The sequence below is a fragment of the Papio anubis genome, chromosome X (genome assembly GCF_008728515.1).
Source record: "Papio anubis isolate 15944 chromosome X, Panubis1.0, whole genome shotgun sequence".
NCBI classification, from domain to species: Eukaryota; Metazoa; Chordata; class Mammalia; order Primates; family Cercopithecidae; genus Papio; species Papio anubis.
This window is the reverse complement of record NC_044996.1, coordinates 134,512,584-134,539,228: the sequence shown is the minus strand read 5'-3', so window position 1 is coordinate 134,539,228 and position 26,645 is coordinate 134,512,584. Positions and strand designations below refer to the sequence as shown.

General features: G+C 38.6%; 1 protein-coding gene across 5 annotated transcripts in view; it reads right to left on the bottom strand.

Annotated features, from left to right (window-relative positions):
* The window catches only part of ARHGAP6 (Rho GTPase activating protein 6), a 597,687-nt gene that overhangs the window by 113,887 nt on the left and 457,155 nt on the right, over positions 1 to 26,645 (bottom strand). For all 5 annotated transcript variants that reach the window (XM_017953833.3, XM_003917397.5, XM_009197187.4 and 2 more), the window contains exon 2: positions 6,870 to 7,029. In XM_017953833.3, coding sequence (XP_017809322.2) covers positions 6,870 to 7,029 — 160 coding nt within the window. The remainder of the gene's footprint in view (positions 1 to 6,869; positions 7,030 to 26,645) is intronic.

Sequence of the window (26,645 nt, the reverse complement as noted above, 5' to 3'; positions counted from 1 at the left end):
ACCATGTTAAGTTTAGAAGGGGTAACAAATTAAGCTCATTAGCTATTTTATCTTATTAGTTATTCAGTGTGTACATCTCCAGGCTAAATGGATATAGAGAAGGGAGGAGCCACAAGATGCAAGAAGCCTGGGTCCCTGAATAACAGCCTGGAAGAGAGTTTGCCCTTCTCACCCCATTGCCAACCTGCATTAGATAGTGCTTCAGTAAGAAAAATACTTTTATAGTGTTAAGGCACTGAGTGGTTAGCCTAACCCAATAAATACAAGTATGTATCTGTGAGATGCCTTCTTAGAATTATTGGGTCATTTAACATTTAGAAAAATGCAAGAACCCAAAAGCAAATGCAATAAAAACAAAGATAAATAGCTGGGACTTAATTAAACCAAAGAGCTTTTGCACAGCAAAAGGAAAAGTCAGTAGAATAAACAGACAACCCACAGAGTGGAAGAAAATCTTCACAATCTATACATTTGACAAAGTACTAATATCCAGAATCTACAACAAACTCAAATGAATTAGCAAGAAAAAAACCAAACAATCCCATCAAAAAGTGGGCTAAGGACATGAATAGACAATTCTCAAAAGAAGATATACAAATGGACAACAAACATATAAAAGATGCTCAACATCACTAATGATCAGGGAAATGCAAATCAAAACAACAATGTGATACCACCTTACTCCTGCAAGAATGACCATAATCAAAAAATCAAAAAATAATAGCTGTTGGTGTGGATGTGGTGAACAGGGAACACTTCTACACTGCTGGTGGGAATGTAAACTAGTAAAGCTGCTATGGAAAACAGTGTGGAGAGTCCTTAAAGAACTAAAAGTAGAACTTCCATTTGACCCAGCGATCTCACTACTGGGCATCTACCCAGAGGAAAAGAAGTCATTGTATGGAAAAGATACTTGCACACACGTTTATAGTCGCACAATTTGCAATTGCAAAAATGTGGAACCAACCCAAATGCCCATCAATCAATGAGTGGATAAAGAAACTCTCTCTCTCTCTCTCTCTCTCTCTCTCTATATATATATATATATGTATATATATAATGGAATACTACTCAGCCATAAAAAGGAATGAATTAATGGCATTAACAACGACCTGGATGGGATTGGAGACTACTACTCTAAGTGAAGTAACTCAGGAATGGAATGGAAAACCACACCTTTTTTTTTTTTTTTTTTTAGCCTGGGCAACAGAGCAAGACTCTGTTGCCCAGGCTGGAGTGCAGTGGCGCGATCTCGGCTCACTGCAAGCTCCGCCTCCCGGGTTCACGCCATTCTCCTGCCTCAGCCTCCCAAGTAGCTGGGACTACAGGCGCCCGCCGCCACCGCCACGCCCGGCTAACTTTTTGCATTTTTAGTAGAGACGGGGTTTCACCGTGTTAGCCAGGATGGTCTCGATCTCCTGACCTCGTGATCCACCCGCCTCGTCTCCCAAAGTGCTGGGATTACAGGCGTGAGCCACCGTGCCCGGCCGAAAACCACACATTTTATGTTCTCACTAGTAGGTGGGAGCTAAACTATGAGGATGCAAAGGCATAAGAATGACGCAATAAACTTCGGGGACTCAGGGGGAAAGGGTGGGAAGGAGGTGAGGGATAAAAAACTATAAATTGTGTTCAGTGTATACTGCTTGGGTGATGGATGCACCAAAATCTCACAAATCACCACTAAAGAACTTACTCGTGTAACCAAATACCACCTTTTCCTAAAAAAACCATGGAAATAATAAATACATAAATACAATTTAGATAAATGTTGCCAAATTGCCTTGCACCTTGTTGCAACAATTTATACCTCTACCAACAGTGTATGAGAGTGTTTGTTTCCCCATAAAGTGTATCATCCAACTTTTGGAGCCATGCCATTCTGAGAGAAAAAAAATCTCCTTGGTTTTTAGCTTGCATTTATTTAATGAATGTGAGGGTGAGCATCTTTTCAAATCTATTTATACCACTTGTATTTTTCTGTGAGCCACCTGTAATTTTGTCTATATTTTAGATTTTCTTTTTATATTAATTTGTAATTAAGTTTTATGTAGTAGAGAAGTAAGCCTTTAGTTTGTCAAATGTGCTATAAAGTTTATTTATTTGCTTATCTGTCAGAGATGATTCTGTTTTTTCAAATGTAGTGAAACTTGTTCCTCTCTTTATGTTTTCTGGGTAGGCCTTCCCTAGTGTAAAAAAATATATATCCACCTATGTTTTCTTCTGGTGCATCATTTATAGTTTCATTTTTTAATCTTCAAATCTTTCTTCCATATCAATTTATTATTTTCTTAATGATGATTGTCTCACTATCTCAAATACAATAATAACCTATCTTTTTCCCTTTACAAAAAATACCTTATTTATCATGTAATAAATTTTCATATATATTTTGGTTCATTTTTAATTCTTCAGTTTTGTGACACATTTGAATAAATGGACAGGGTTAATCTCCATTTTGTCTCTTTATCAGATTTCCCCTGACTACCTTCACTTAATTATTTTACCAGATGTTTAGATTAATTTAGTAAAATTATCAAAAAGAAAAATTCTGTTGGTACTTTATTTTGTAATCACATTCAGCTTATAGATAATTAATGACATAATTGACATCTTTATATTATCGTATTTCTTCCGAATTTCCTTTGTTATCCAGTTTAGGCTCTGTGTTGTGGGATTAGAATCATTCCCTTGGATACTGTATTAGCATCCTAGTGCTGTTATAACTAATGACCAGAGACTTAGTGTCTTAAACAACTCAAATTTATCATCTTATAGTTCTGGAGGCCAGAAGTCTGAAATGGGTCTTGCTGGGCTAAGATTAAGGTGTCAGCAGAGCTTTGTTCCTTTCTGGAGGCCCCTTGGGAAGAATTTGTCCCTTTGACTTTTCTAGCTTTTAGAGGCCATCTGCATTCCTTGGCTTATGGCCCCTTTCTCCATCTTTGAAGCTGGCACATTGCATCTCTCTGACCATACTTCCATAGTCACATCTCTCCCTGATTATAGTTGGGAGAGTTTCTGCACTTTAAAGTACCCATGTGATTAGTTTGAGCCCGCCTAGACAATCCAGGATAATCTCCTCATCTCAAGGACCTTAACTCATCACATTCGCAAAGTTTCTTTTGGCCTGTGAGGTGTCGTCTTCACAAGTTCCAGGGATGAGGATGTGGCCATCTTTGGGGGTCCATTATTTTGCCTACTACAGATATATTCTCAACTGCCATGTCTCTCTTTACCTTCATTGAATTGAACTAGAAAAATCCTAACTCAAAAGAGGATATTTGGATTAACTAAGGCTGGGGAATTAAAAGTCCAAAATGATGTATTTAGCTTAACAGTGTTTAGCTACCAGGATGTTTATTTTTCATTTAAAATTCCCAGTTACTAACCTCAAATGGACCTTTTGGCCTGTCCTGCAATCCTGTGACATTGCTGGCTCGTTAGCTGCCCTGTCTTCCACTCCTCTCCTCTCTCCTCAAACCTCCAGGACCTCTTCTCCATCCTCACTCCTAGTGGATTAAATTGCTTCCTATTTTGTTGGATGCTGAGAAGCAATCTGGAGTAAAATCCCACATGCACTCCCACCATCTTCTAACTCACTTGCATCAGTGTCCATATAACTAATGTCCATCTATCATTATAGTGTAAAAGAAGGTCAAACCCTCCACTTGTACTCTGGATCCCACCCCTGTGGTCCACTCTAGGAAATCACCCAGTAATTTCCCAACTTCCCCATCCTCATTTCTTTCCTCTCTATGGTAAATTCTGGCAGCTGATGATTATGTTATAATAGCATTCATTTGAACCCTGGAAGCACCAGACTCACAGGAGAGGGTTCTGCAAATAGATAACCACAAATAAATCCCTGTGATCATCCTAATGTGACAGAGAACAGAAACGTGAGCTTGACTATGTGTCCACTTTCATTGTATCATGATTTTCATTATATCCTATTAGGCTTGACATCATTTCTTTAGGCGTTAGGTCCTGGCTACAGTATTTATCTTCCTGTGAAAGTTATTCACACAGTGAATCTGATCCTGTTTAGAACCTCCATTAGAAGATTTGCATGGGGACCAAGTGGCCAAATTTAGACCAAAGCTACTGTCATAGAGCTTGCCACCAGCCACACATTCCAAGGATCTCAGTAAATATTTGATGTCTATATTCATATACCCAATTCAGTAGCTTCAGAAACCCTCAGGTGATGTCTGTTTCTTTCACCAGCCACACAATTTCCTTCTCATCTATAAGTGAGAAAATTATTTGTAAATCATTAGTTCCTATTTTGATAGAAAATATGAAAATGACTGCTGTGGCCTAGGAATATCTTCAAACATTTCGATAGCACAAATCTTTCCCTGGATGTGCGGATAACCACACAGCCTCAGAAATAATCAATGGAGACAAAGCTTCTAGTAGACAAGTTTTATAAAACTGTTTTTGGTAAAGGTTATTTGTTTAGTGGACTCTCTAAAAAGCAGGAACAAAGAGAAAAATCAACTGGATTTAAAAACAAAGCCACAGAGAACATCTGTTCCCTGATATCTTATCTGATGTGCATTCAATCCAAGTTTCAAAAAATTTTCAAAGTCATCATTCCCTTCACTACAAATTAAGTTTGCTAACAATATTGCCATTTTTTTTCCCCTGAGGAATGAAAAGAATGTCTGTGCTCATTAAAGGGAGACAAAACTCTTGGCCTGGGCCCCGCATGGGTCACTTTGTGAGTTAAGTTGGAGGGAGAACAGGCCTCATCTCCACCCTACAACCAAACCAATACCAGGTAAGGCAGGAGGGCCTTTCTTAAGGAGAAGAGCGACATGGCCTGACAGTCACTAGTATTCATTTTTCACAATTGCCTAAGTGATTTTCTTCTTATTTGAGCTGAGGGTCTCTATGTGTGAGATCAGCATGAAAAAATAAAACAGGGTGGGGATTTCCTCTTGGAAAGAACATGCTGTGGTTGTGGTAGTGAACGAAGTGTGACAAGAAAGCCAAAGGTGCAAGGCATATGCCAGTAAAATATGCATGTCTTGTCAGCCCATTGGCCTTGCCTATCTCTCTCTCCTGAACTCTGTCATGACCTCCAATGGAGTCTCAGGTTCCTGCTTCAAGAAAAAACATGGCCCTAAGACTCACTATCCAAAGAAAAACTCTGTCAGCATTTTTGTGCTACTCTTTCTGGTCAAAGAACTGAGCCTCCTACTGCAGAGGCAAGTTGCCCAAGTTCACATATGTGAGGAGTGACAGGATGAGTTCACAAGTCCTAGTCTTTATACCTCCAAGCCAGCATTCTTTCTGTTAGCCACAGCTGAGCCAAGAGACCTCCACCACTGGCACTGTGGGTGACAGAATGTGAACATATGTGTGTACAGCAAGGTAGGTCAACTTCAGCACATGGGGCCTGATAATTTTTGTTGCAGGGGGCTGTCCTATTTATTATAGGGTGTTGGGCAGCATCCTCAGGCTTTTCCCACTAGATGCTAGGAGCATCCATCCCCTAAGCTGCGACAACCAAAAATATATCCAGACATTGCCAGATGTCCCCAGGGCATGGGGGGCAAAATCAATCCTGCTTGAGAACCACATATTTGTGTGTATATGTGTATACGTATATATGCACATATGTTGTGTGTGTGTATATACATATATATGAACTATTTATGAATAAATGTTCATGAAGCATCCCCTCAACCTCCTCCAAAAGAAAACAAAGTATAAGAGAAGTTTTGCAGATACCAAAATCCTCTGTGGAAATATTCTAGCTTCTAGAAGCTTCCTATCCCTCTTCTGCTGTCCTTTAAGTTTCGGGCACACTGCCCAATGTTGTTCTTCATGGCAGATTTACTCTATGTGTATAATATCATAGTTTTTCATTCTGTATCAAAGTAGCTGTCTGCTACATACTAATACAAATTAAAAAGGGCCTTTATAGGCCAGGCGCAGTGGCTCATGCCTGTAATCCCAACACAGCACTTTGGGAGGCTGAGGCAGGTGGATCACAAGGTCAAGGGATTGAAACTATCCTGGCCAACATGAGTGAAAGCCCATCTCTACTAAAAATACAAAAATTAGCTGGGCGTGGTGGTGTGCACCCCTGTAATTCCAGCTACTCGGGAGGCTGAGGTAGGAGAATCACTTGAACCCAGGAGGTGGAGGTTGCAGTGAGCCGAGGTCGTGCCACTGCACTCCAGCCTGGCAACAGAGTGAGACTCCATCCCCCCCCCCCTCAAAAAAGTGCCTTTATAGAAAATAGTAAACATACAGAGACAAAGTTTTATGGATTCAAGGAATTCAAGTACATGTGTCTCATCTTTAGTGGAATCAGGATCTGTTTAAAAAACAAACATCAGCCAATCAGGTGTGCACTGGCTCCAGTGCAACATAGAACACACCAGCTGAAAAACTGGCTAAAAAGGAGTTAACTTCGGTAAAATCCCTGATTCCAAGTTGGCATAGGGTCAAATGACAAGTTTAACGGAGTGTTACGGCATTCTTTTCAAATGAGTTATTTTAAAACCAGACTGAGGTATTCACAGCTTTTCTTCTGACCCTTTAAGATGACCTTTCTGAAAATTATTTTTAATTGGTTGTTCTGAATCCATATAGACTGTTGATATACATACAGCTTTCCTTTGTAATGCTCCAAATTGACCTTCCCTTTAAATAAACATATTAGCTGACATGCAAATTGTCCCTCTTGAACATGTCCTTCAAATGGACACTAATGCCAGCCAACAACCAAGAAGCTGTAGTTTCCTTCCTGTGTGAATATTAGGTGTGAGAAGAGTTCACAGCTCATGGCTTTGGCAGAGCCAATATTTGACTTGCAGTGTTCCCTGGCAGAAAGGCAGACGAGGCCTTACCTTTGGGAATGGTGATCTGGCAGCTCAGGTCACAGTCCTGTTGCAACTGATAAAAAGCCACTTCCTGCAGCCGGGCCCTCTCCAGCTCTGAGAGACTCTGGATGGGGACTGACCTCAGCCGTACACTGCGGCCTGACATGCTGTTCCAGGTGAAATCACCCTGTAGGCCAAAGAAAAAAAAATCAAGAGTTACAGAGTTCACCTACCTCTCACAAATCTCATCCTCTCTTAGTAATAAAGTCAAGCAAACCACCTTTGTGTTCCAAAATTGGGTCTCAATTCCCAAAGTCAAATCGTCTTTTATTTCACTGTGGATTTTCTCAGTTAATTGCAAATGTCAAAATCTCAAGTATCTGCTGGGTCACATGATCTCATCTTATTATGCATATAGGCCTAAGGAAAATATGTAGAAAGATACTGTGAGGGTCCTACTTCTTCCTTTTTATGGGAACACATGGGAACTTTTAACTTTTGTGAAATACTGTGCTGCTGCTAATTGCCATCATGCACATCAGACATAGGGGGATGAGTGTGTATTGAGAGCCTGCCGTGTGCCAGTGACTGCACCAAGGGCATTTTTAAAAATTGGCAAATAAAAATGGTACATATTCATGTGGCACATGGTATTTCTATACATATGGTTATTAGATATGTATTTCTAATAATTAGTAACTAATCTCAAACATTTATTATTTCTTTGGTTGCTAACATTCAATATCCTCCTTCTAGCTATTTGAGATTATGTATTGCTGTTAACTATTGTCAAGGGCTTTTTAGTTAATCCCTCCAACAACCTTATGAAGTGGTTAACATTTTTTTACCTATCTCATATAAAATTTAATAATATAATCTAGTATATGACAATATATTATAATAGATAGTAAAGTTTATACTTATGGTATATTACATGAATAGTACAGTGACATATAGTATCTATACATATAGTAATATAATATAGATGATGAAACTGAGGCTTGAGGAGGTTAAGTAATTCTCCCCAAATCATAAAACTTACAAGATTTGGAATGAGGACTCAAGCTAAGAATGTAGGGCTTTAAACTCTATGCTAATATTGTAACCATTGAGGTTCTATTTATATACTCTCATGAGTTATTTTGAACACAATAAGCTTAGAGATATGATCAATAGGAAGATGTTTAGTATTTATAGAGACATTTGATGCTAAAATACTCCACATCAAAGAGCCAAAGATTCCCACAATCTTAAAAGTGTACTCATGTGTACACATGCACACCCTTGCAGCCTACTGAGGGTGAATGGCTCCACCCTCAGTGCAGACAGTGGGAAAGTCATGCCCAAAGAAAAAGTACTTTACAATCCTCCGAAGCCCAGTGTCTCCTTACTAAAGACTTCCTGTGAATCTCATATATAAGTCATGCTGCAACAGATTTGAAGAGGCAGCTGCTGTTGCTCAATGATCAAGAAAAGAAAAGTTCTATTGGGGAAGGAGAGGTGCTGGCCCACGCAGGGACTCATTGCAATAAATGGAACACTTACAGAATCCCATAAGACTTCACCATCTTAAAGAAGTCACTCGCCTGGGTGCGGTGGCTCATGCCTGTAATCCCAGCACTTTGGGAGGCTGAGGTGGGTGGATCACTTGAGGTCAGGAGTTTGAGACCAGCCTGGCCAACATGACAAAATCCAGTCTCTACTAAAAATACAAAATTAACCGGGCATGGTGGTGCATGCCTGTAGTCCCAGCTACTTGGGAGGCCGAGGCAGGAGAATTGCTTCAACCTGGGAGGCAGAGGTTGCAGTGAGCCAAGACTGCACCACTGCATTCCAGCCTGGGCAACAAGAGCAAAACTCTGTCTTAAAAAAAAAAAAAAAAAAAGAAGTCACTCACCTTAAAGAAGGGAGACAGAAAGACTGGTCCCAGCAACAAAGTGCCATAGCACTTTGTTTCACACTGGTAGCAAATTCCTGCCTAGTGTATTCATTCCAAAAGTCAATGGCACTATGTTAATTCCTTGATATTTTCCATTTATCTGGGATTTCATTCATTCATTTAATATATGAGTACATTATACTCTGGTAGGGGCAGCAAATGAACGGGGTAAGTAAAAGGAATGGTGTGTTAAATAATGATAACTGTTAGGGAGAAGAAAAAGGCAAAGCGGAAGTAAAAGAAAGGAATTTGCAGTTTTAGAGACAGCAGTCAGGAAAGACATCACTGAGAAGATAAAATTTGAGCAAGTGCTAAAAGAAGTTATGGCTTTTAGCTTCTTTGCCTTGACATGTATGAATTACATCCAGTGGATAATGATGAAGACTAGCAGGAACCCAGGAGGAGCTCAGGGAGGGTGATGCAGGAGGGCATGTGGGCAGAGGAGTGAGTGAGCAAATCTAGTCAAAGTGAGGAGGCTGCAGTCACATTCAGTGAACAGAAGAAAATTCTTCTGGGGCTAGTGTATTTTGAATTTTTTCTTTCTTTTTTCTTTTTTTTTTCTTTTGGTATAACCAGTCTAAGAATAAATAGGACATGTAGATATTACAGTTGGGGACTCAGGCCTTGGGTGTAACCCTCACTCACACTCTAAGCTTAGAGTACAAGGAACACTATTGGGGAATTTTTTTTTTATTATTTTCTCCCAGATAGAAAGTCCCCAGATGAGTTTATAAATTTTAGATACGAAGCTTAGGTACCTAAGGGAGCTGACTGCTATTTGAAGTGTCAAAGCAGAATTACATACCAATTCTTTAAAAGCGTTTAAAGATGTGACCTCCAATGGGCTTAATTATCTGTAGTAGGGGTTTGACAATCTTTTTCTGTAAAGATTACATAGAAAATATATCAGGCTTTGTGAGCCATGTGATCTCTGTCACAACTACTCAACTCTCGCTTGGTGGCATGAAAGCAGCCACATATAATTTATAAATTAGTGAGTGTGGCCATATTCCAATAAAACTTTATTTACAAAAACAGCAGGCTGGTTTTGGCTGGCAGGCTAGAGTTTCCCAGCCTGTGAACTATAGCTTATGACTGAAATCAACTAATTCCTAGAAGGGACATTTTGTTCTTATTTACTAAGTCCTCCTGGTTAATTAATTCAAACAATATTTAATAAGCACAGATGAGATGCTAAGCTCTGTGGTAGGCTTGGGACTATTAAGATGACAACACAATCCTTGTCCTCAGAGTTAACCTTCAGGTAGGAAGAACACAAGCAATCCATAAAACACAGAGACTGTGATACTAGAAATAAGTACTAAATGCAATGAATGCCTAGGAGAGAAGGCTTTGTTATCTATCTGGAGGATCAAGGAAAGCTTTATAGAGAAGGTAGTGTTTCAACGGAGGCTTGAAAGTTGAGTAAGAGGGAGCAGGGTTCGCCCAGTAGCAATGCAACTTTAGCAGCAGGTGCCAAGGCAAATGAGTTTGAGAAAACAGGCTTGTTCAGGGAATTACAAGGCCGGAAGGAGGAAAATGGCAAGAGGTGAAGCCAAGCAGAAGTCAGGGCCAGATTCTGTAGGGCTGTCTCTGTTGGCAATGCAAACTAGATTAGATTTTCCTCCATAGGTGATAGCTAGTCATTCAGGAACTTTGAGCTAGAGAGGAACATGAGAAGATTTGAATTATAGGGAAGATGACTGGAAACAAGTTTCCTAAGGAATTAAAGGGGAGAGCAAGTCAAAGATGTGGGGATGAGAAAAGACTCTGTGCTAAGTAGGATGCTGATTCCAATTTGAACAGACACGGGAGACACTTAGAACCACATAGATGCTGGAGAATAAACTGGATGCAGTGAGGGGAAGAGAAGGAGTAATCTAGCATGACTCTTGAGTTTCTAGTTTCAGCAACTGGGCAGATAGTAACACTAATCACCAAGATGGGGAATGGCAGAGGGAATTAGGTTTGCAGGGGGAGAAGGAAGATCACCCAGTTTTGGACATGGTGAAAATGGTGTTTTCTTTTGAAAAAATAGAATTAAAACATTACTAAGTCTGGCAAAACAGAACCTGGCCAATTTATATTTTTCTTGAGCCTTGATTTTCTTCTCTCAATTAAAACGGTTCCAACACAATCAAATAATATATGTTTTTTTCAAACTGTTTACAAATGACTACACTTAGCATAATAAAAAGTGAAGTGCGATGCTTCAAGTTTACTTTAGTTCATTATATATTGCAGCCCATGGTTCTTAACTTCTTGGATTTTTAAACTTCTTTGGTATATTTGGAATTGTTAACCAAAAGAGAGATCTGAGGTTATTTTATTATGGCAGACCCAGTTGACCAAGACAATCTCCGTATTTTTTGTTTCCTTATTTTTACTTTTTAAATTTCTGTGGTTCATAGTAGGTTTATATATTTATGGGGTACATGATTTCAAATTTGTTTAGATTTTATAAATGTAGATGAAACTGAAATTCACCCAATGTCTCTGGATAGACTAAAGACCTTGGCAGTTGTAAAAATATCTTTCTATTCTAGGGTACTATGTGACAGCATTAATAAAGGGCAGCAATATGACAAAACGATATAGGATAATGGTCCTTGGTGGGGTAATGTTGCCCCCAGTGAGCATTTAGCAATGTCTGGAGACGTTTTTGGTTGTTATAACTGGGGCAGCGTTTGATAGTGGCAGCTAGAAGACAGAGGCTAGGGATGCTGCTAAGCACCTTGTAATGCACAGGACTACTGCCCAAAATCAAGAACTATCTGGATCAAAATGTCTATAGTGCAGAGGTTGAGAAACCTTGGTTTAGCATAAATAAGTCTGCTGTTAAGCCCAAATTACATAGAATCTCCATAAAATGATGGTGCTGGGAAATATTAACAATTATTTATATATTTTATCATAAAAATATGCACTATATATTCATATATATATCATGCATTACTATGTGTATTTTATATGTATTTTTCTACATATTGTACACATAAACAAAATCATAGGGCTTATTTTAAGCTAGTTTTAAGAAGCACAAATGCTACAAACCTAATTAAAAGAAGCAAACCAAAAAAAGTTTGAAAACAATAGAGTCTTGATTAACTGGAGAACAACCCATCAAAAGTGTTAACTAAAGAGATTTCCTTCCCACCAGAAGTATATGTCTCTATGTTTAGAAAAAAAGAAGCAAAAGACAAACTAAAACCCAAGCAATACAATATCTATGCTTTATTCAGAAAGTCATTCTTTTGAGCTAAGTTGCATTTTTACAAACAGACTTGATTTTCCCATGAAATAAAATTGATTGAAATAATTTTGGTTTTGTTCTACACCACATTGTTTTCTTACATCCTTGGGGCTAGTCTCTAATTGCAGCATCTCTTTAATCTCATCCAACTGTAAACTCCCCAAGGCCAAACAAGGGGTGAGGCAGGGCTGTTCAAAATGTGGTTTGTGGACCCAAGGCATCAGAAACACCTGGGCAGATGATCATTGTTAAACACGTAGGCTCCTTCGGCTGTAAGGTAGATTTAGAGAATTAGAGTCACAAGGAATAGGTCCCAAGCACCTCCATTATAAAGCAGCATCCCCAGATGAGTCTTACTTTTTGCATAATAAAGGTTGAGTCTCACTGGTATGGTGGTGAAGACTTGGATTCAAATAGAAGGCAGCTCTTTGGTAAGATTCAGAAAATCTCTGATCATCGGTTTTCTCATTAATAAGATGGAGAAAAAACAAGACGTAACGCTCAGTTTGTAGGGATAATATCAGACAATACAAATGAATTTCTTGTGGAAGGCTTATAATCTCCCACAAGACCTGAATAAATGGAAATTTAAGTTATAATTAATATTAATCATCACCACTCTAAATTTGCATCCCCATCTGATGTGGTTAGGATGTTTGTCCCCTCCAAATCTCATGTTGAAATATAATCACTAATGTTGGAGGTGGGGCCTGGTGGGAGGCCTTTGGGTCATGAGGGTGGATCCCTCAGGAATGTCTTGGTGCTGTCCTTGCAATAGTGAATTCTTGCTCCGAGTTCATGTGAGATATGGTTGTTTAAAAGAGCATGGCACTTCTTCCCTCTCTCTCTTGCTTCTGCTCTTACCATGTGACAGGCTGCCTCCCTGTTGCCTTCCATCCTGAGTAAAAGTTACCTGAGGCCATTACTAGAAGCTGAGCAGATGACACCACCATGCTTCCTGTACAGCCTGCAGAACTGTGAACCAATTAAACCTCTTTTCCTTTCTTTATAAATTACCCAGTCTCAGGTATTTTTATGGTGATACAAGAAGGACCTAGCACAGCATCTTAACTTGGAAGTTTTAGAGACACCAAAAACTCTTAAGAAATGTGTGCTGAATTACACAGCAAGTTTTACAAGGTGATAAGAGGTAGAGAAGGAGGTAGCGCAGGGTGAGGGGAATAGGAGTGCTGCATGAGCTACCAGGAAAGCCTTACAGAGAACATGATTTTTGCACCAACCCTTAAGGAGGTGAGGGAATGAGCCAGGCGGGTTTCGGAAGCCCAGTAGCCCAGGCAGAGACTGGTTGACATAGGTATAGCATAGCATGGTGGCTAAAAGCAAGGGGTGGCAAGCTGGGCTGCCTGAGTTTGAGTCCCAGTTTTGCCACTTATTGGCCAGCCATGTGGCTTTTTAGCAAGCTACTTACACTCCCCATGCCCCACTTTCCTCATCTATGAAACGGGGATGATGATAGGGATTTTGCTGATACAAGCTGACTAGCCCGGGAGCCAAGGACTGCCTACTTATTGTTTTCATAAATCAAGTTTTATTGATTTATGAAAACTACAGCCACACTCATTCATTGTTATTGTCTATGGCAGCCTACAGGCCACAATTGCAGAGTTGAGTTGTTGCAACAGAGAATGCACAGTCCACGAAGCTGCCCTTCCGCAAAGGGCCATTAACCATCTGGCCCTTTATGGAAAAAGTTTGCTGACCCCTGGACTGGACTAAAAGTAAAGGCACATCTGTCATTAGGATCTGCCTTTTGCCATCACCATTTTCCTCCTCTCCTAAGATTTTGTCTCTGAGAAACATCCCAGAGAGCCTGTAAAAAAAAAAAAAAAAAAAAAATCACACAACGTAACAATGATTTAGCATATTTAAAAATATGCAAATGCTAGCATGAAATAGAAGTGGTTATCTGCAAATGACCTGTTCACCTGGGTTACTGATAAACTAAAGAAGTAGAAATGAACATTGTCAAACCCAGGGCTGGGCTAACACCATCTAAAAAAACAAATGTCACTTACATCTTGTTTCCAGTGGAAAGAACATTTCCAATGGTTAGCATAGAGGGGACATACTGGAAATCCTCAAGGGCAAAAACGTCAGAGCAAAAGGTCAATTTCATTTCTGTGTAGTCCCAGTTGAATTGTGGACTTTTCTAATTGGCCATCAATTTAATTCTTAGTTCTAAGCTCTCTTGAGTCTTGGATGGGAGGAAGGTAAGACAGCCTGCACAAATCTCAGGGTTGCAGAAAGTGGAAACACTGGCATGAATTAGAAACTTCTCAATGACAGGGCCAGCAGCTAATGGTTCTACTTGTCTTTCTCTAATTAAATTTAGTTCACTGAAATTAGAACGACCTCCAGAGATAGCTTAGACCTTGAAGATGCTGCTCACATTTATATATGGTCCACTCTCTGCTAGTTACTGTTCTAAGCCTTTTATTTATATTATCTCATTTAATTCTTACAACAACCTAAGGACTATGTTACCATCATTATTCCCATATTTCAGATGAAGAAACTGAGGCACAGAACTTAAGCAACTTGCCAAGAGCACACACCAATTAAGTGGCAGAGTTAGGATTTGAAGCCAGGCTTTAGGTTCTGGAATTTAGACTCATAACCACTATATGTATTTCATAACATTTCATGATAAATCAATTCAAACCTCTAACTTTACAAATGAGCAAAGCAGCTGCAGTGGCATAATGGGATCTGGGACATCAGGGTCATGTTCCCCTCTTTCCACCACCAAGCCCTTTCATTATGAGACATACCCTTATAATAATGAAAGCCAGACACTGTTTAAAAATTCAGAGGCTTAAAGTTTCCTCTTTTGTAAAAGACAGTACAAGCACATCAGATTTATTATTAGCCTTATATAATATCCAAACTGTTCCCCCAAACCCATATTTATCACAGCCACAGCAACTAAAATGTTGCACCCATATTCAAGAAGTTAAGAGGGAAAGAAAACCACCCTTTCAGACTTCAAAATAGCCTGTGCCAGAATCTTTTACAGAAATCAGCCCAATTATGCTGTTCTGTTAATCACAACACAATCCTTTCTGCTTGAGTTTGCTCATTTCAAGCTGCCACAACATCATTAATCTAAAAATAAGGTTCTCATAAATCCATATCGACACAGTTTTTAGCTGTCACACATCTCAGACACTGATCAATCCAGTTTTCTTCCTAAATCACAAGATGGATGTGAAAGAATCACAAAATTTTATTACAATTGTTTTCTGAAAAAGAAGTGTAAATGTAGATATTTATATTGCTTACCCATAAATTATAATCAGCTGCGTCTTTGCTGTCCTCCCTAATCTAACTGAACTAAGCTTGGAGTAGGAAGTTGAGTCTGTTTTTAAAAAATTATTTTTTTGGTAAAAAATGCATCCTGAAATGGCAGATCATATCGAATGTCTGAGAAATGGCCTAGCTGGCATAGCTGTGACTCCCACGATACCTTTTGTTGCCAAAGACCTCCGCTACTGTGAATCTTGGGACCAAAAATATGCAGTCTTTTCATCGGATCATTGAGAAGTTCCTGTCCTTTCAGAACGAAGACAGGCTGTGTCCCTGAGTAAGTGCACAAATGAGTGAGTGCGTTTTGTATGTGTGTGTGTGTGTGTGTGTGTGTGAGAGAGAGAGAGAGAGAGAGAGTTGGGGAGGAGGAAAAAGGGGAGGGAAGGGACAAAAAGAATGAGAGAAATTGAAACTGGATTTCCTGTTTCTTATTTTAATAAGACCATTTTGAAGAAATATACTCGAGTTAGAAAAGGATTGCTCTAAAAAAATCCTCTTTTCCACAGGGATCTACAAATGGTAATTGAATTGTAACTGTGCAAACTGTCCTTATTAGGAATCAACCAAAGAATGTTGGAAGCCACTAGTGAAACCCCTGAGAGCAAGATAAAGCACATAGGATGCATTCTTTGTTTAGGACAAATTCTCAGTTCTTAAATTATGTTTTAAAACTACTGACTCCATTTTTCTAACACTAGCCACACACATTAAAAAGAAAAAGTTTTCATTCTCTTTTACACCGAAGCATAACACATGCTCTGTATTTTATCCTCTTTGTGGGACAGCAGTCCTTGAGAAGTTATTCATTTCCTGAACCGAGGGTGTGGAGGTCAGAGTGAATATGCCCACATGGCCATATCTAAGAGGGTTCAGCTTAGGGTGGGGGTTGGGGGTGGCATCCATGAAGAGCACAGGGAAAAGGGAAGATTAATTCCAATCGTGAATTACCTTGATCTCCATGTATTCCACATGGCACTGAACCAAATACAACTCGAAAAGACATATTTGTTTCCCAGTCAATAGGAAGTTATAGTTCTCTCATGGGTCTCAAGTGAATTCCAACAAAAGAATCATTGTGATTATAATGGACAAACCAGGAAATGATTTCATGGAAGATCTTACTGATTCAAAATTAAGGACTTGGTATGCTTTTACCAGGATTCTGTGAAGCTAATCATGTAAGCCACACATAGCCTCTGCTGCTGCTGCTGCTGCGGAAGGAATTTTAAAGCAGTAAAATATTCCAGGTGGTTTTATTTACTAGAATGATTAAACTTAAACAGAGATTCAGAGTAAAATCTACCTGTTACTGCACATACCTCTACCACCACTACCCCAAAAACTCTGAGGTTGAAAATACACATTATTCCAGTAGACAGTCAATATGGCTCATACTGGATACTCATCAATGGAAGTTACATCCTCATTTAAAGATATCTAATATCTTAATATATTATTTCACATGAAATTAATATATAATTCATTTTTTATTATTAGGCAAATGAGCCTTTAGTTTATGAATAGATGACAGCAACATGTAGTTCTGACTGAGCACTTACTAAGTGTCAGGCATTGTTTTAGGCATTTTATGGGTACTGACTTATCTAACCCTCAAAATAATTCTTAGCAGTAGGTTACATTATTATGCTCATATTACAGATGAGGAAACAGAAGCTCAGAGGAGTTAAGTAACTTGCCCAAAGATTCACAGCTCATAAGTAATGCGGTTGTCATCCCAACCACTATGAGCTTACAAATTAACTGGAAGACAAAGCCACAGTTCAGAGTCAGTGCTAATAGGAGCCATGTTATAAGTATCTAATAAGGAAGGGACAGTGATGAAATAAGAATAATTATCTAAGACTAGAGTGGTCTGTTAAATCAATTATTTGATGGAGACATACACTGTCAGGTCAATAAATGTTTCATAAGAAGGTGACTATTTAAGTGAATAATCTCAGATAATCTCGAGAGACAACATCTTGTGAAATTCCTAGTCTGTTTTAAGAGTGGAAGCAAGGTAGGCCTTGAGAGGAAATGCAGAAATAATGGAGAAGGTGTGAATATTTGTTATTCTTTGGAAAATGCATTCAAATCAGGAAAACAAAACATAAAGATAAGGAATCCTTTTTAAGATTTAAATAAAAACTCTTTAAGTAAAACCAGTAAGAGACCAAATAGCCACCGAAAGAGCCTTGGAAATAAATATCAGGAAGCAATTAAAAGGTTCAATCTGTGGAAGAGTTTTGCTAATCACAAAAATAGCTGAGAGCACAATAGTCATTTTTTCCCATTTAACCCTCCATAGCTAAGCATACCAAGAAACAATTTACAGCCTCAGAATCTATGCCATTAAGCATTAATTCTACCTTCTTCTTGGCTCTTATTCTGGATTATTTCTGTTTATATCACTGGTGATATTTTGCACATTTAAGGCAAAAATATCATAGAATCACTGTCAAACTTTTTGAGTGAACACATTTCTGATTATAGCACTCTTTTGCCTAAAACCCTTTGATGTATCCTCATTAGCTCCAGGACAAAGTCCAAATTCCTTAGCCTGATATTCATTGCTGTGTGCGTTTACTTAGATGGAATAAAATCAAATAGCCACTACATAATAGTGAATAATAACAGTAGAAGTTTACCGAGCATGTATTAGGTGCTAAGCACTTTATGTGTGCCATGCATTCACTGCCTCTAACAATTTCATTTTATAGAGGAAGTGATGGAGGCACAGAAATGGATGGCACACAGAGAGGAAAACACTGACTGTTCATGAAGGCCATAGCCCCCTTTTCATGGACATTCAGCTAGTGTACATTTCCCAGCCTCTCTTGCAGTTAATAGTGGTCATATGACTGGAGTCTAGCTAATGGAATGTCAGAGGAAGTGACAAGCTTCATTTCTAGCCCCAGTCCATACAAACCTGGAGACAGCATCCAGGCAACCTGCATAGCCATGTGTGGTAGTCCCAGGAGTGGATCACATTTTTCAGTGTTCTTTGCCTAGTGTAGTCCCCTGCCCTTCAAGCCTGCCTGGCTCTATGATTTACTTTAACCAACTGGATGTGGCAGAAGGGGATGCCAAGCCCATTCTGGGCCTGAGACATAAGAAGGCATGGAAACTTCTGCTTTTGCATTCATAGGACCCTTGAGCCCCCATGTCATAGGTGTAGCCACTATGTTGAAAAGACCATGTGGAGAGGTGACATAGCTAGTGTGAAAGGTTTAGTTGCCCCAATGTCTCAACCTAAATCCAGCCCACCCTACCTCCAGCTGAATGAAAGGAAGCAGCAGCCCAGGTTCAGAATCATTGCTTGGAGCACAGCTGTCCCACCAATTGTGGCCAATCTAACAGTATGAATGACAAATAGACTTATGTTGTGAGATTTGGGGATGTATCTGATGTAGCAGCTGACCTCACTTTCCTGAACTTCCCATATGAATACAGATAATAAATCTAAGCAGCCTGATCTGGAGCCCTTGCGCTTGAAACTCCTCCTATACTTCCCACTGAATGACATCACGACTCATTTCTTCCCTTCCTACATTTTCACTTGGAAAGAGAGTAGTTGATCAACTGGATGGTAAAGTAAAAATTGCTCTTTATACATTGTTTTGCTGAGCATGTAGAAAGTCTTTAATGTAAGACAAATATATTTCTAATGACATCCTTCAGATTTTCAATAATATATAGCCAATGGTTAGAAATAATCATTTATCTGTCAGAATCATGACTGAATCTAATGGCACAGTGAAATTTCATTTAGATTACATTCATTACTGATAAACCTTCCATTGGTCCTGGTAACCTTTTTTGAGTGTGTAGCATAGAGTTCACATGTAAGGTCTTAATATTTTTTTAAGACTGTATATAAAAATGCAAATTGTGAGGGACATTTTAGTTCATCTGCTGCCTTACAGTGCTCAGTGAAAAATGTGGTGCCATCAGTTTAACCATCAGACTCTATACTTGTATTGCTCAGAACTTCCAGGGGCTAGGTGATAAGCCAAAGTATATTATCTCATTGCTGCCATTTGTGCTTCCTTAACTGTGGCTGTCCATCCTTTTCCCATTCCTAGCACCCTGACCTTCATCTAATTGCTAGCATCCTTCTGATGCTACTGTGACCTATTTGCATGGAGAGAATGTTTTGGATCCTTCAGATCTAAACTCTACCATCAAAGCAAATCTAGCAACTGGTAAGCTATTTAAGACCATGAATCTGAAACAGTCAAAACCACAATAAAGAATAACTAAAATTTACTGAGTGCTTATTGTCTCCATGAATACTCGCTGTCCTCTAGGAAGCAGGTACTAGAATTATCCCCATTTTGCAGACAAGAAAATTGAAACAAAGGGAGCGTAAAGAGCTTGCTAGAAGTCACACAACTGGGAAGTAAGGAGTTGGCACTCAAACCCAGGCAGTCTGTTTTCAAATGCAATAATTTTAACTTATAGGCAATATCACAGCATGCCAGCAACATTTTCTTTATTCACTCCCTTGGAAGACCTACATACAAAGTAAGTATGACACAGAGCATCCAACAGAGACTGGAAGGCCTCTCTGCAACTGGGAGAATTCTGGTAAAAACATGGAGGACAGCTCAGGGCTCAAAGCCCTGTGGAATTGAGACACAGAAATATGCAGAAATAGACACAGGGCACCAGGATGAAACAGAGAAAAGAAAGCCAACAGATGGGGCAATGACCTCCAGGAGTAAGGAGAGGGACAGGTATTTCATTTAAAGAAAAAGGAACAGCCATGTTAGAAAACCTCCTGGATGCCACATCCTTTACAAGTAGAACTAGCCACTCTCAGTTTTGGGTAGGGTTGTAACACCATGAAAGAGGTGTTTTAGGAAAGATGAATGAGGCCGAATGGTGCAGAACTGATAGGAAGGGGATAAAGAGAGGAAGCAAACATTGAGTCTACAATGTAACTGGTAAAGGGAGGCCCCACGTGTGGAATGAACTGGTAAGAAGTGAGTCTAGGCAGCAATAAAACAAGATGACGCTAGGAATTCTTTCTTTATCAGATTTCCTCTCTTTTTCCAATAAATATGAATCCCCAGAAAATTAAGCCCAAGATTATAGCTGGAGAAATACCTTTGAGTACAGAGTGTGAAATTTGCATCTCATTTTAGGTGCCCAGGAGGGTTGACCTAGAGAAAAGCATTTTATCTTGATTCTCATGGAGAAATCTGGATATCGCTTGTTCTAGCACACTGCAGAGAATGGTACGTATTTTGTAGCTGCTCTTTCTACTCATGTAGTGAGGAACACTGAGTTACAAGGTTGGATGCTTCAGATTTCTTGCAATAAGAAGGAAGCTCAGATAAGAGGGCACTCATTATAGGTGAGATGTCATGTGAACTCTTTGTAGGGCAGGTTATTTATTCTGTTATGGGTATATGCACTGCTCATTAAACATGGAATGGATTTCAGAGCAAGATTACCTAAAAGATACAGGGATGCTGAAGTACTGTCACCTCAAACTGAAGAACCCAATCCCAAGTCAGATATTTACAAATCAGCAGGATATAAAACAAGCCTTAAGGATAGACGAATATCATATTTAGGAGTTTGAAAACTCTTAGGTCAAACAAGCTAGGCAAAATAAAAAATGCCAAAGTGAATTCCTTTCCACTTTCTCATTTCAATGCTATATTTGGTGACATTGTGTTTCATCAATTGCACTTTGGCACTTTGCAAAAGTCTCTTCTCGGTGGGGTTCTTCTCTAATGAGAAAGGAAAATAATTTCCTCAAAATTGCATGAGACTTCATAAACATATTAAGTTAATAAATTAATTTTGGATATCATCAAATATATAGAATCAGTTGCTCCTAATCTGTTGCCTAAAATGTGAGCTGTGGACAATGAGCCTCTCAGTTTTCCTATAAGATATTTATCTTATTAAACTCTTTTAATAAGTAATTCAAAATCAGCACGAACTGTTGTACCACTTCATTCTAAGTGGGGCAAAGCAAGTTATGCATTTTTAGTTGCAGTCTGGTAGTTAACTCATCTAAACCTTGTAGAGTAAATGAGCAAGCAAGCTGCTTTAAATAAAAATATATGCAGCTACATTTCTAGGCTGCAGAAAAAGTCTAGCATTAATGATATTTTCAGAATCATCTTCCAAAGCAAAATTACCTCAGACATAAGTGGTGGTACATTTTAGAATAAATATATTCTCTAAGGATCAACAGTTCTCTAAGCTCATTGCACATTAGAATTACTTGCTGTAGTTTTCAAAAATTTGTACGACCATGTCCCTCTCCCCAAGAACAGCACAGTCCAATAGCATTTTCTATAATAATGGACATTTTTGTTAACAGTACTAACTGCTAAGGTGGCCACTAGCCACCCGTGGCTAATGAGCACTAGAGATATGGCCAGAGAAACTGAATATTGAATTGGTGATTGTATTTAATGTTAATTGATTCAAATTTAAATTACCACAGGTGGATAGTGGCTACTGTATTGGACAGCACAGGTATAGATCAAGTTAATTAGACTATCTGGGGTTGGGGCTCAGGCAATGATATATTTATAAAGCTTTCCCCAAAATTCTAAGGTGCAGTCCAGGTTGAGAACCATTGCAATGACCAGGGCTTAATGAAACTATCAGGGAAGACAAATTCCTTGAACTTTTTCTAGAATCCATAACTTTTCTACAAATTCCACTAAGAATTTGTCATGTACCTTTGCTTCCCTCCCTCCTGCCTCCACTCCTCACTTCTTGTACCCTTCCACATACTCATGTGATGACTGAACTCTCCATATGTTCCTTTATTGACTGATTCTGCCAGATTTCTCCCACACCAAGAGCATAATGTGCCCTCATCTCAAAGCTCAGATTCTCTTTTTTCCTTTCTCTTCCACTAGCAGTGGAAAGAAAACTTAACAATGCTACCAATTAAGAAAGTAAGTCTCCAAGCACATACATCCATAATTTAAAATTGTTTTTGACGTGCACAGGCTTGATTCAGATGTCACTTTCCACAAGCTCTGCCATAGATGTGATGGGGAATATTTTAAACAGTAGCACAGTTAAGCAGCTTTCATCTTAGCTGTTCATTTTGCCACTGTTTCGTTCAAATGGGATGCAGTGTTATAGCACAGTGGTTACAGGGAGGACTCTCCTTCAGGCTGCCTGTGTTTGAATTCAAGTTCAGCATATAACTAGCCATGTGAGTATCCAACCCTTTCAAGCCTCAATTACCTGCTCTGTAAAGTGAGATAAAATAGTCCTGTAGGGAGGAGACAGCTATGCATCTAACACTTAAGATAAATGAACGTGTCACATGCACTCCTAGACCCAGGTTTTGACTGCTTTCCCCCTACACCCCTCCCCACACCTCACCATGTTTTTGGTAAATAAAGCAAATAGCAGGGCCAACTTTTGAAGGAGAAAGTCATGAAATCCCTAAAAGCACATTCCAAGTATTTGATAAATTAATATAGCAATATAAAGACCATTTTGAAAACAGTTACGAAAAAATCAATTACATGGTAATCTGATTTTTTAAAAATATTGAACATTTTTATTTTAATGAGTCTTCATTTTTCTTTACTTCCATGCCACCAGTTAATAATAATAGGATGGACAAGAAAAGGCATGCTATAAACATAGCTACATTTTATTTCATTTGTTAAAAAAAAAAAAGGCAGGCTCAGAATTCCAGAATTCAGTGATATGAACATAAAGAACATGATGTCCAATGTTCAAGTACATAATCGCTTTGTTGGCCTTTTGGTAATTTTAACTGTTGTACCCTAACAACATGTTCCCATGTCATTTTCACTCATGGGCATTACTGGTTCGTGCATGTTCACATTTTCTACACTGAGTTTTGCTGCTTCTTTCTTGTTAAGTATCCATTTATGGGTAGATTTTTTTTTAATGTAAGAAACTACAAAATTACAACCCATTAGCAACATAAAAATTTGTAGTCACCACAACTATTAATTAGTGGTGCACAGTAAGGATTATTCATCAGTGACTCACAGCATAGATAAAATAAGCTGAGAGCTATGTCCTGGATCTAAATCCAAAAGATTTAGATATGTGGGGAATGACTAACATCTCTTGTGCATATAATGTGTACCCATTATTATTCCAGTCCCTTATTGTGTACTCATGGTTTTAATCATTAAACAATCTGAAAATGTGAGGTTTATTAATATGCCCATTTTATAGATGAAGAAATCAAAGCACAGGGCAGTCAAGTAACTTGTCCAAGGAAACATATTAAAAGTGGCATGGCTGAAATTCAAACTCAGGGACCTTAGTCCCTGAGTTTGTGGTCTTAACCACTATCCTATGCTACTTTTCTGCACCTTGCTCTCCTACTCAAGAAAATTCATCAAAATAACTGTATGAGGTGGTTCTAGGCTCACCTCTACTTCTCTCTCATATAGTTTTCTTAGAAAGATTCTAAAGTTTGTAACTTAATTATTATAGGTAATAAATTACTTCTAACACATTGACTGAGGCATGCATGCCTTGATCTTGAGGTGGCAACTGTTGACTTAAAGCAGGGTCAGCAAAGGACAGCCTGAGGCCTATTGTTGTAATCAAATTTCATTGGAAAACAACCACACCCACTCATTTACCTATTGTCTGTGGCTGCTTTTCCGATACAACAGCAAAGTTGAGTAGTTGCAACAGAGACAGTATGATCCACAACACCTAAAATGTTTCCTATCTAATTCTTTACAGAAAAAGTTTGCTGACCCCAGATCTGGACCCACTGAAAACAAATCACCAGACATATGACATAGGGGACAACAATGTTCACAGTTCATGGTGGAGCATTTCACTATTTCAAACAGCAAAGGAACTACATGTTTTTTTCTGTTTCTTTTTTAAATTAATTTTAATTTTAAGTTCCAGGGTACATATGCAGGATATGCAGGTTTGTTACATAGGTAAACATGTGCCATGGTGGTTTGCTGCACCTATCAACCCATCACCTAGGTATTAAGTCCAGCATGTATTAGCTATTTATCCTGATGCTCTCCCTCCCTCAACCCCACCACCTGATAGGCCCCAGTGTGTGTTGCTCCCCTTCCTGTGTCCAGGAACCACATGTTTTTAAAACTATCATTGTGACATCTCTGTATGTATGAGCAGATGGGTCCACAGAGATCACTCAATATCTTATTTTCTTTTATGCACATAATGAGAAAAAGCTCAGGGAAAAAAAGTGAAATCAATACCATGGATTTTAGTATTTGGTATGAGCTACTTCTTAGGTATCAGCATTTCTTCCAAGTATTCTTGAAAGAAAAGATATTCACACTAGAGTGATGCCTATCAAATCCACTATGGCCAGCCTGAGAAACTTGTAATTAAAATCTACAAACATTATACATTTATCTCCATATTAAATAGATTTAACTATCTCTACATCTATTATATTTAATGTATTTAAAGTAATATATGTATCTCTTGACTATTATATATTTATTATATGATGAATTATATATGTAACATATTTACATCTTATATAGACAAATATTTATAATAGGTATGTGATAATACACAGTGGGTAAAGGGTATATATGCAAATGCATCTTGCTTTAAGTAAACCAATTATATGAAAATAGACACAATAAAATTAGGGGCAATGATTCTGTGGTTCAAATACATCAGTATGGGTTCCCTGCAATGACCCAGGAAAACTGAAGCAAAATCATTTTTAACATTACTTCCTATGTCTCTCCTACTGACACTCAGAAAGTCACCAGTTTCTGTGGATCCCACCTCATTAAAAACTGTCCTTTCCTTTAACACTTCCTCTCTGAGGAATGTCCACCAGCACTTCCACACTCTTGTAGGCTCTTTCTTCCTACAAAGCAAAACTCATCTTGTCCCTTCCCTTCTGAAAACCATCACCGAGGCTCCTAGCTTTCCAGATGAAATTCTCAACTCTGAGGTGAAAACACAAGATCGCTCAAGATCTGGTCACTGCTTAGCTCTTGGGCTTCACCAAGCCTCACTTACTTCACATCTCTTAATTTCAGCCACATGGAAGAGCCCAAAGGACTTCATGGTGAGGGTGAGGGGTGCTCTCAGCCCAAATGCTTTCTCCATGCCTTCCTACTCACCCTGTAATGCTTACTGAGCATCACCTCCTCTGAGAAGCCCTGTTGTCCCCCTACAGGGACATTACAAATGAACCATCACATTAACAAGAAAAGCATACCATCTAAAACACAAACAAGTTTACTATGGACCTATAAGGAACACTGAAACATGACCTAAGGAAATTCACCTTGTGTTTGTAAAACAAGGCAAATCTGCTTCCTTCAAGTTTCCAAATGACCTAGACACTTGAGATGTCTAGACAATCACTTGTGATGTCTCATTGAGGGAGGAAAGAGGAGGGGTGGGAATGTTTAAATGTTAGCTATTTTTCCAGAAAACTCTAACGTCGCAGATACATCCCTCCTACGTAATCATCACACTCATCTCCCTGCTACCCTGCCCCATCTCAGCTATTTTCTTGACTCTTATTTAAACATTGGAAAGCTATTTGATTATCTATATTTGTGCCTTTTCTCCCTGGCTAGACTGTACGTTCTGGAAGAATAGAAACAGCACTAACCTTTTGTGCTTTTGTATATTTGCTGGTTGAAAGAAAATTTGAGGGAGAGTAGCAATTCTGTCTATACAGAAAATCATTTCTGTCTATTAGCATGGAAACAAGACCAGCAGGGAATATTTATATTTAGGACATTTATTTTAAAGTAGCTAAAATCACTTCCAGTAAAAATGCAAAAAAAAAAAAAAAATCTTGCCTCCTGATTTTTAGTATTAAGAGACAAACATGTAAAAGGGAAAATTGAAAAGGGAGAAACCAACATGAAGAATGACACCAAATGCAGGCATGAGGTGAAAACAAGCCATCTGCACTTACTGGTTCACATCTGATTTTCTAGTTGCCACTTTTCAGATTTATTTTTCAAAAATGTTTTCTCCTCAATATACGGCTTTAAAAATGATAAATTACACAGTGTTTCACAGACCTGGGTAAATACTTTTGCTCTGATGTATAGAAAATCATGCTTCCTCTGAGCAATGAAACATATTGAAACTTATGTCTCCAAAAATAAATTATGGTAAAATAATAGAAGAGCTTGGACATAAAAGTCACATACCATAAAAGTTACCATTTTAAAGTGTGCAATTCTGTGTTTCTATTTAGTATATTCGTAGATATGTATAACCATCATCACTGATTCCAAAATATTTTTATCACCCCAAA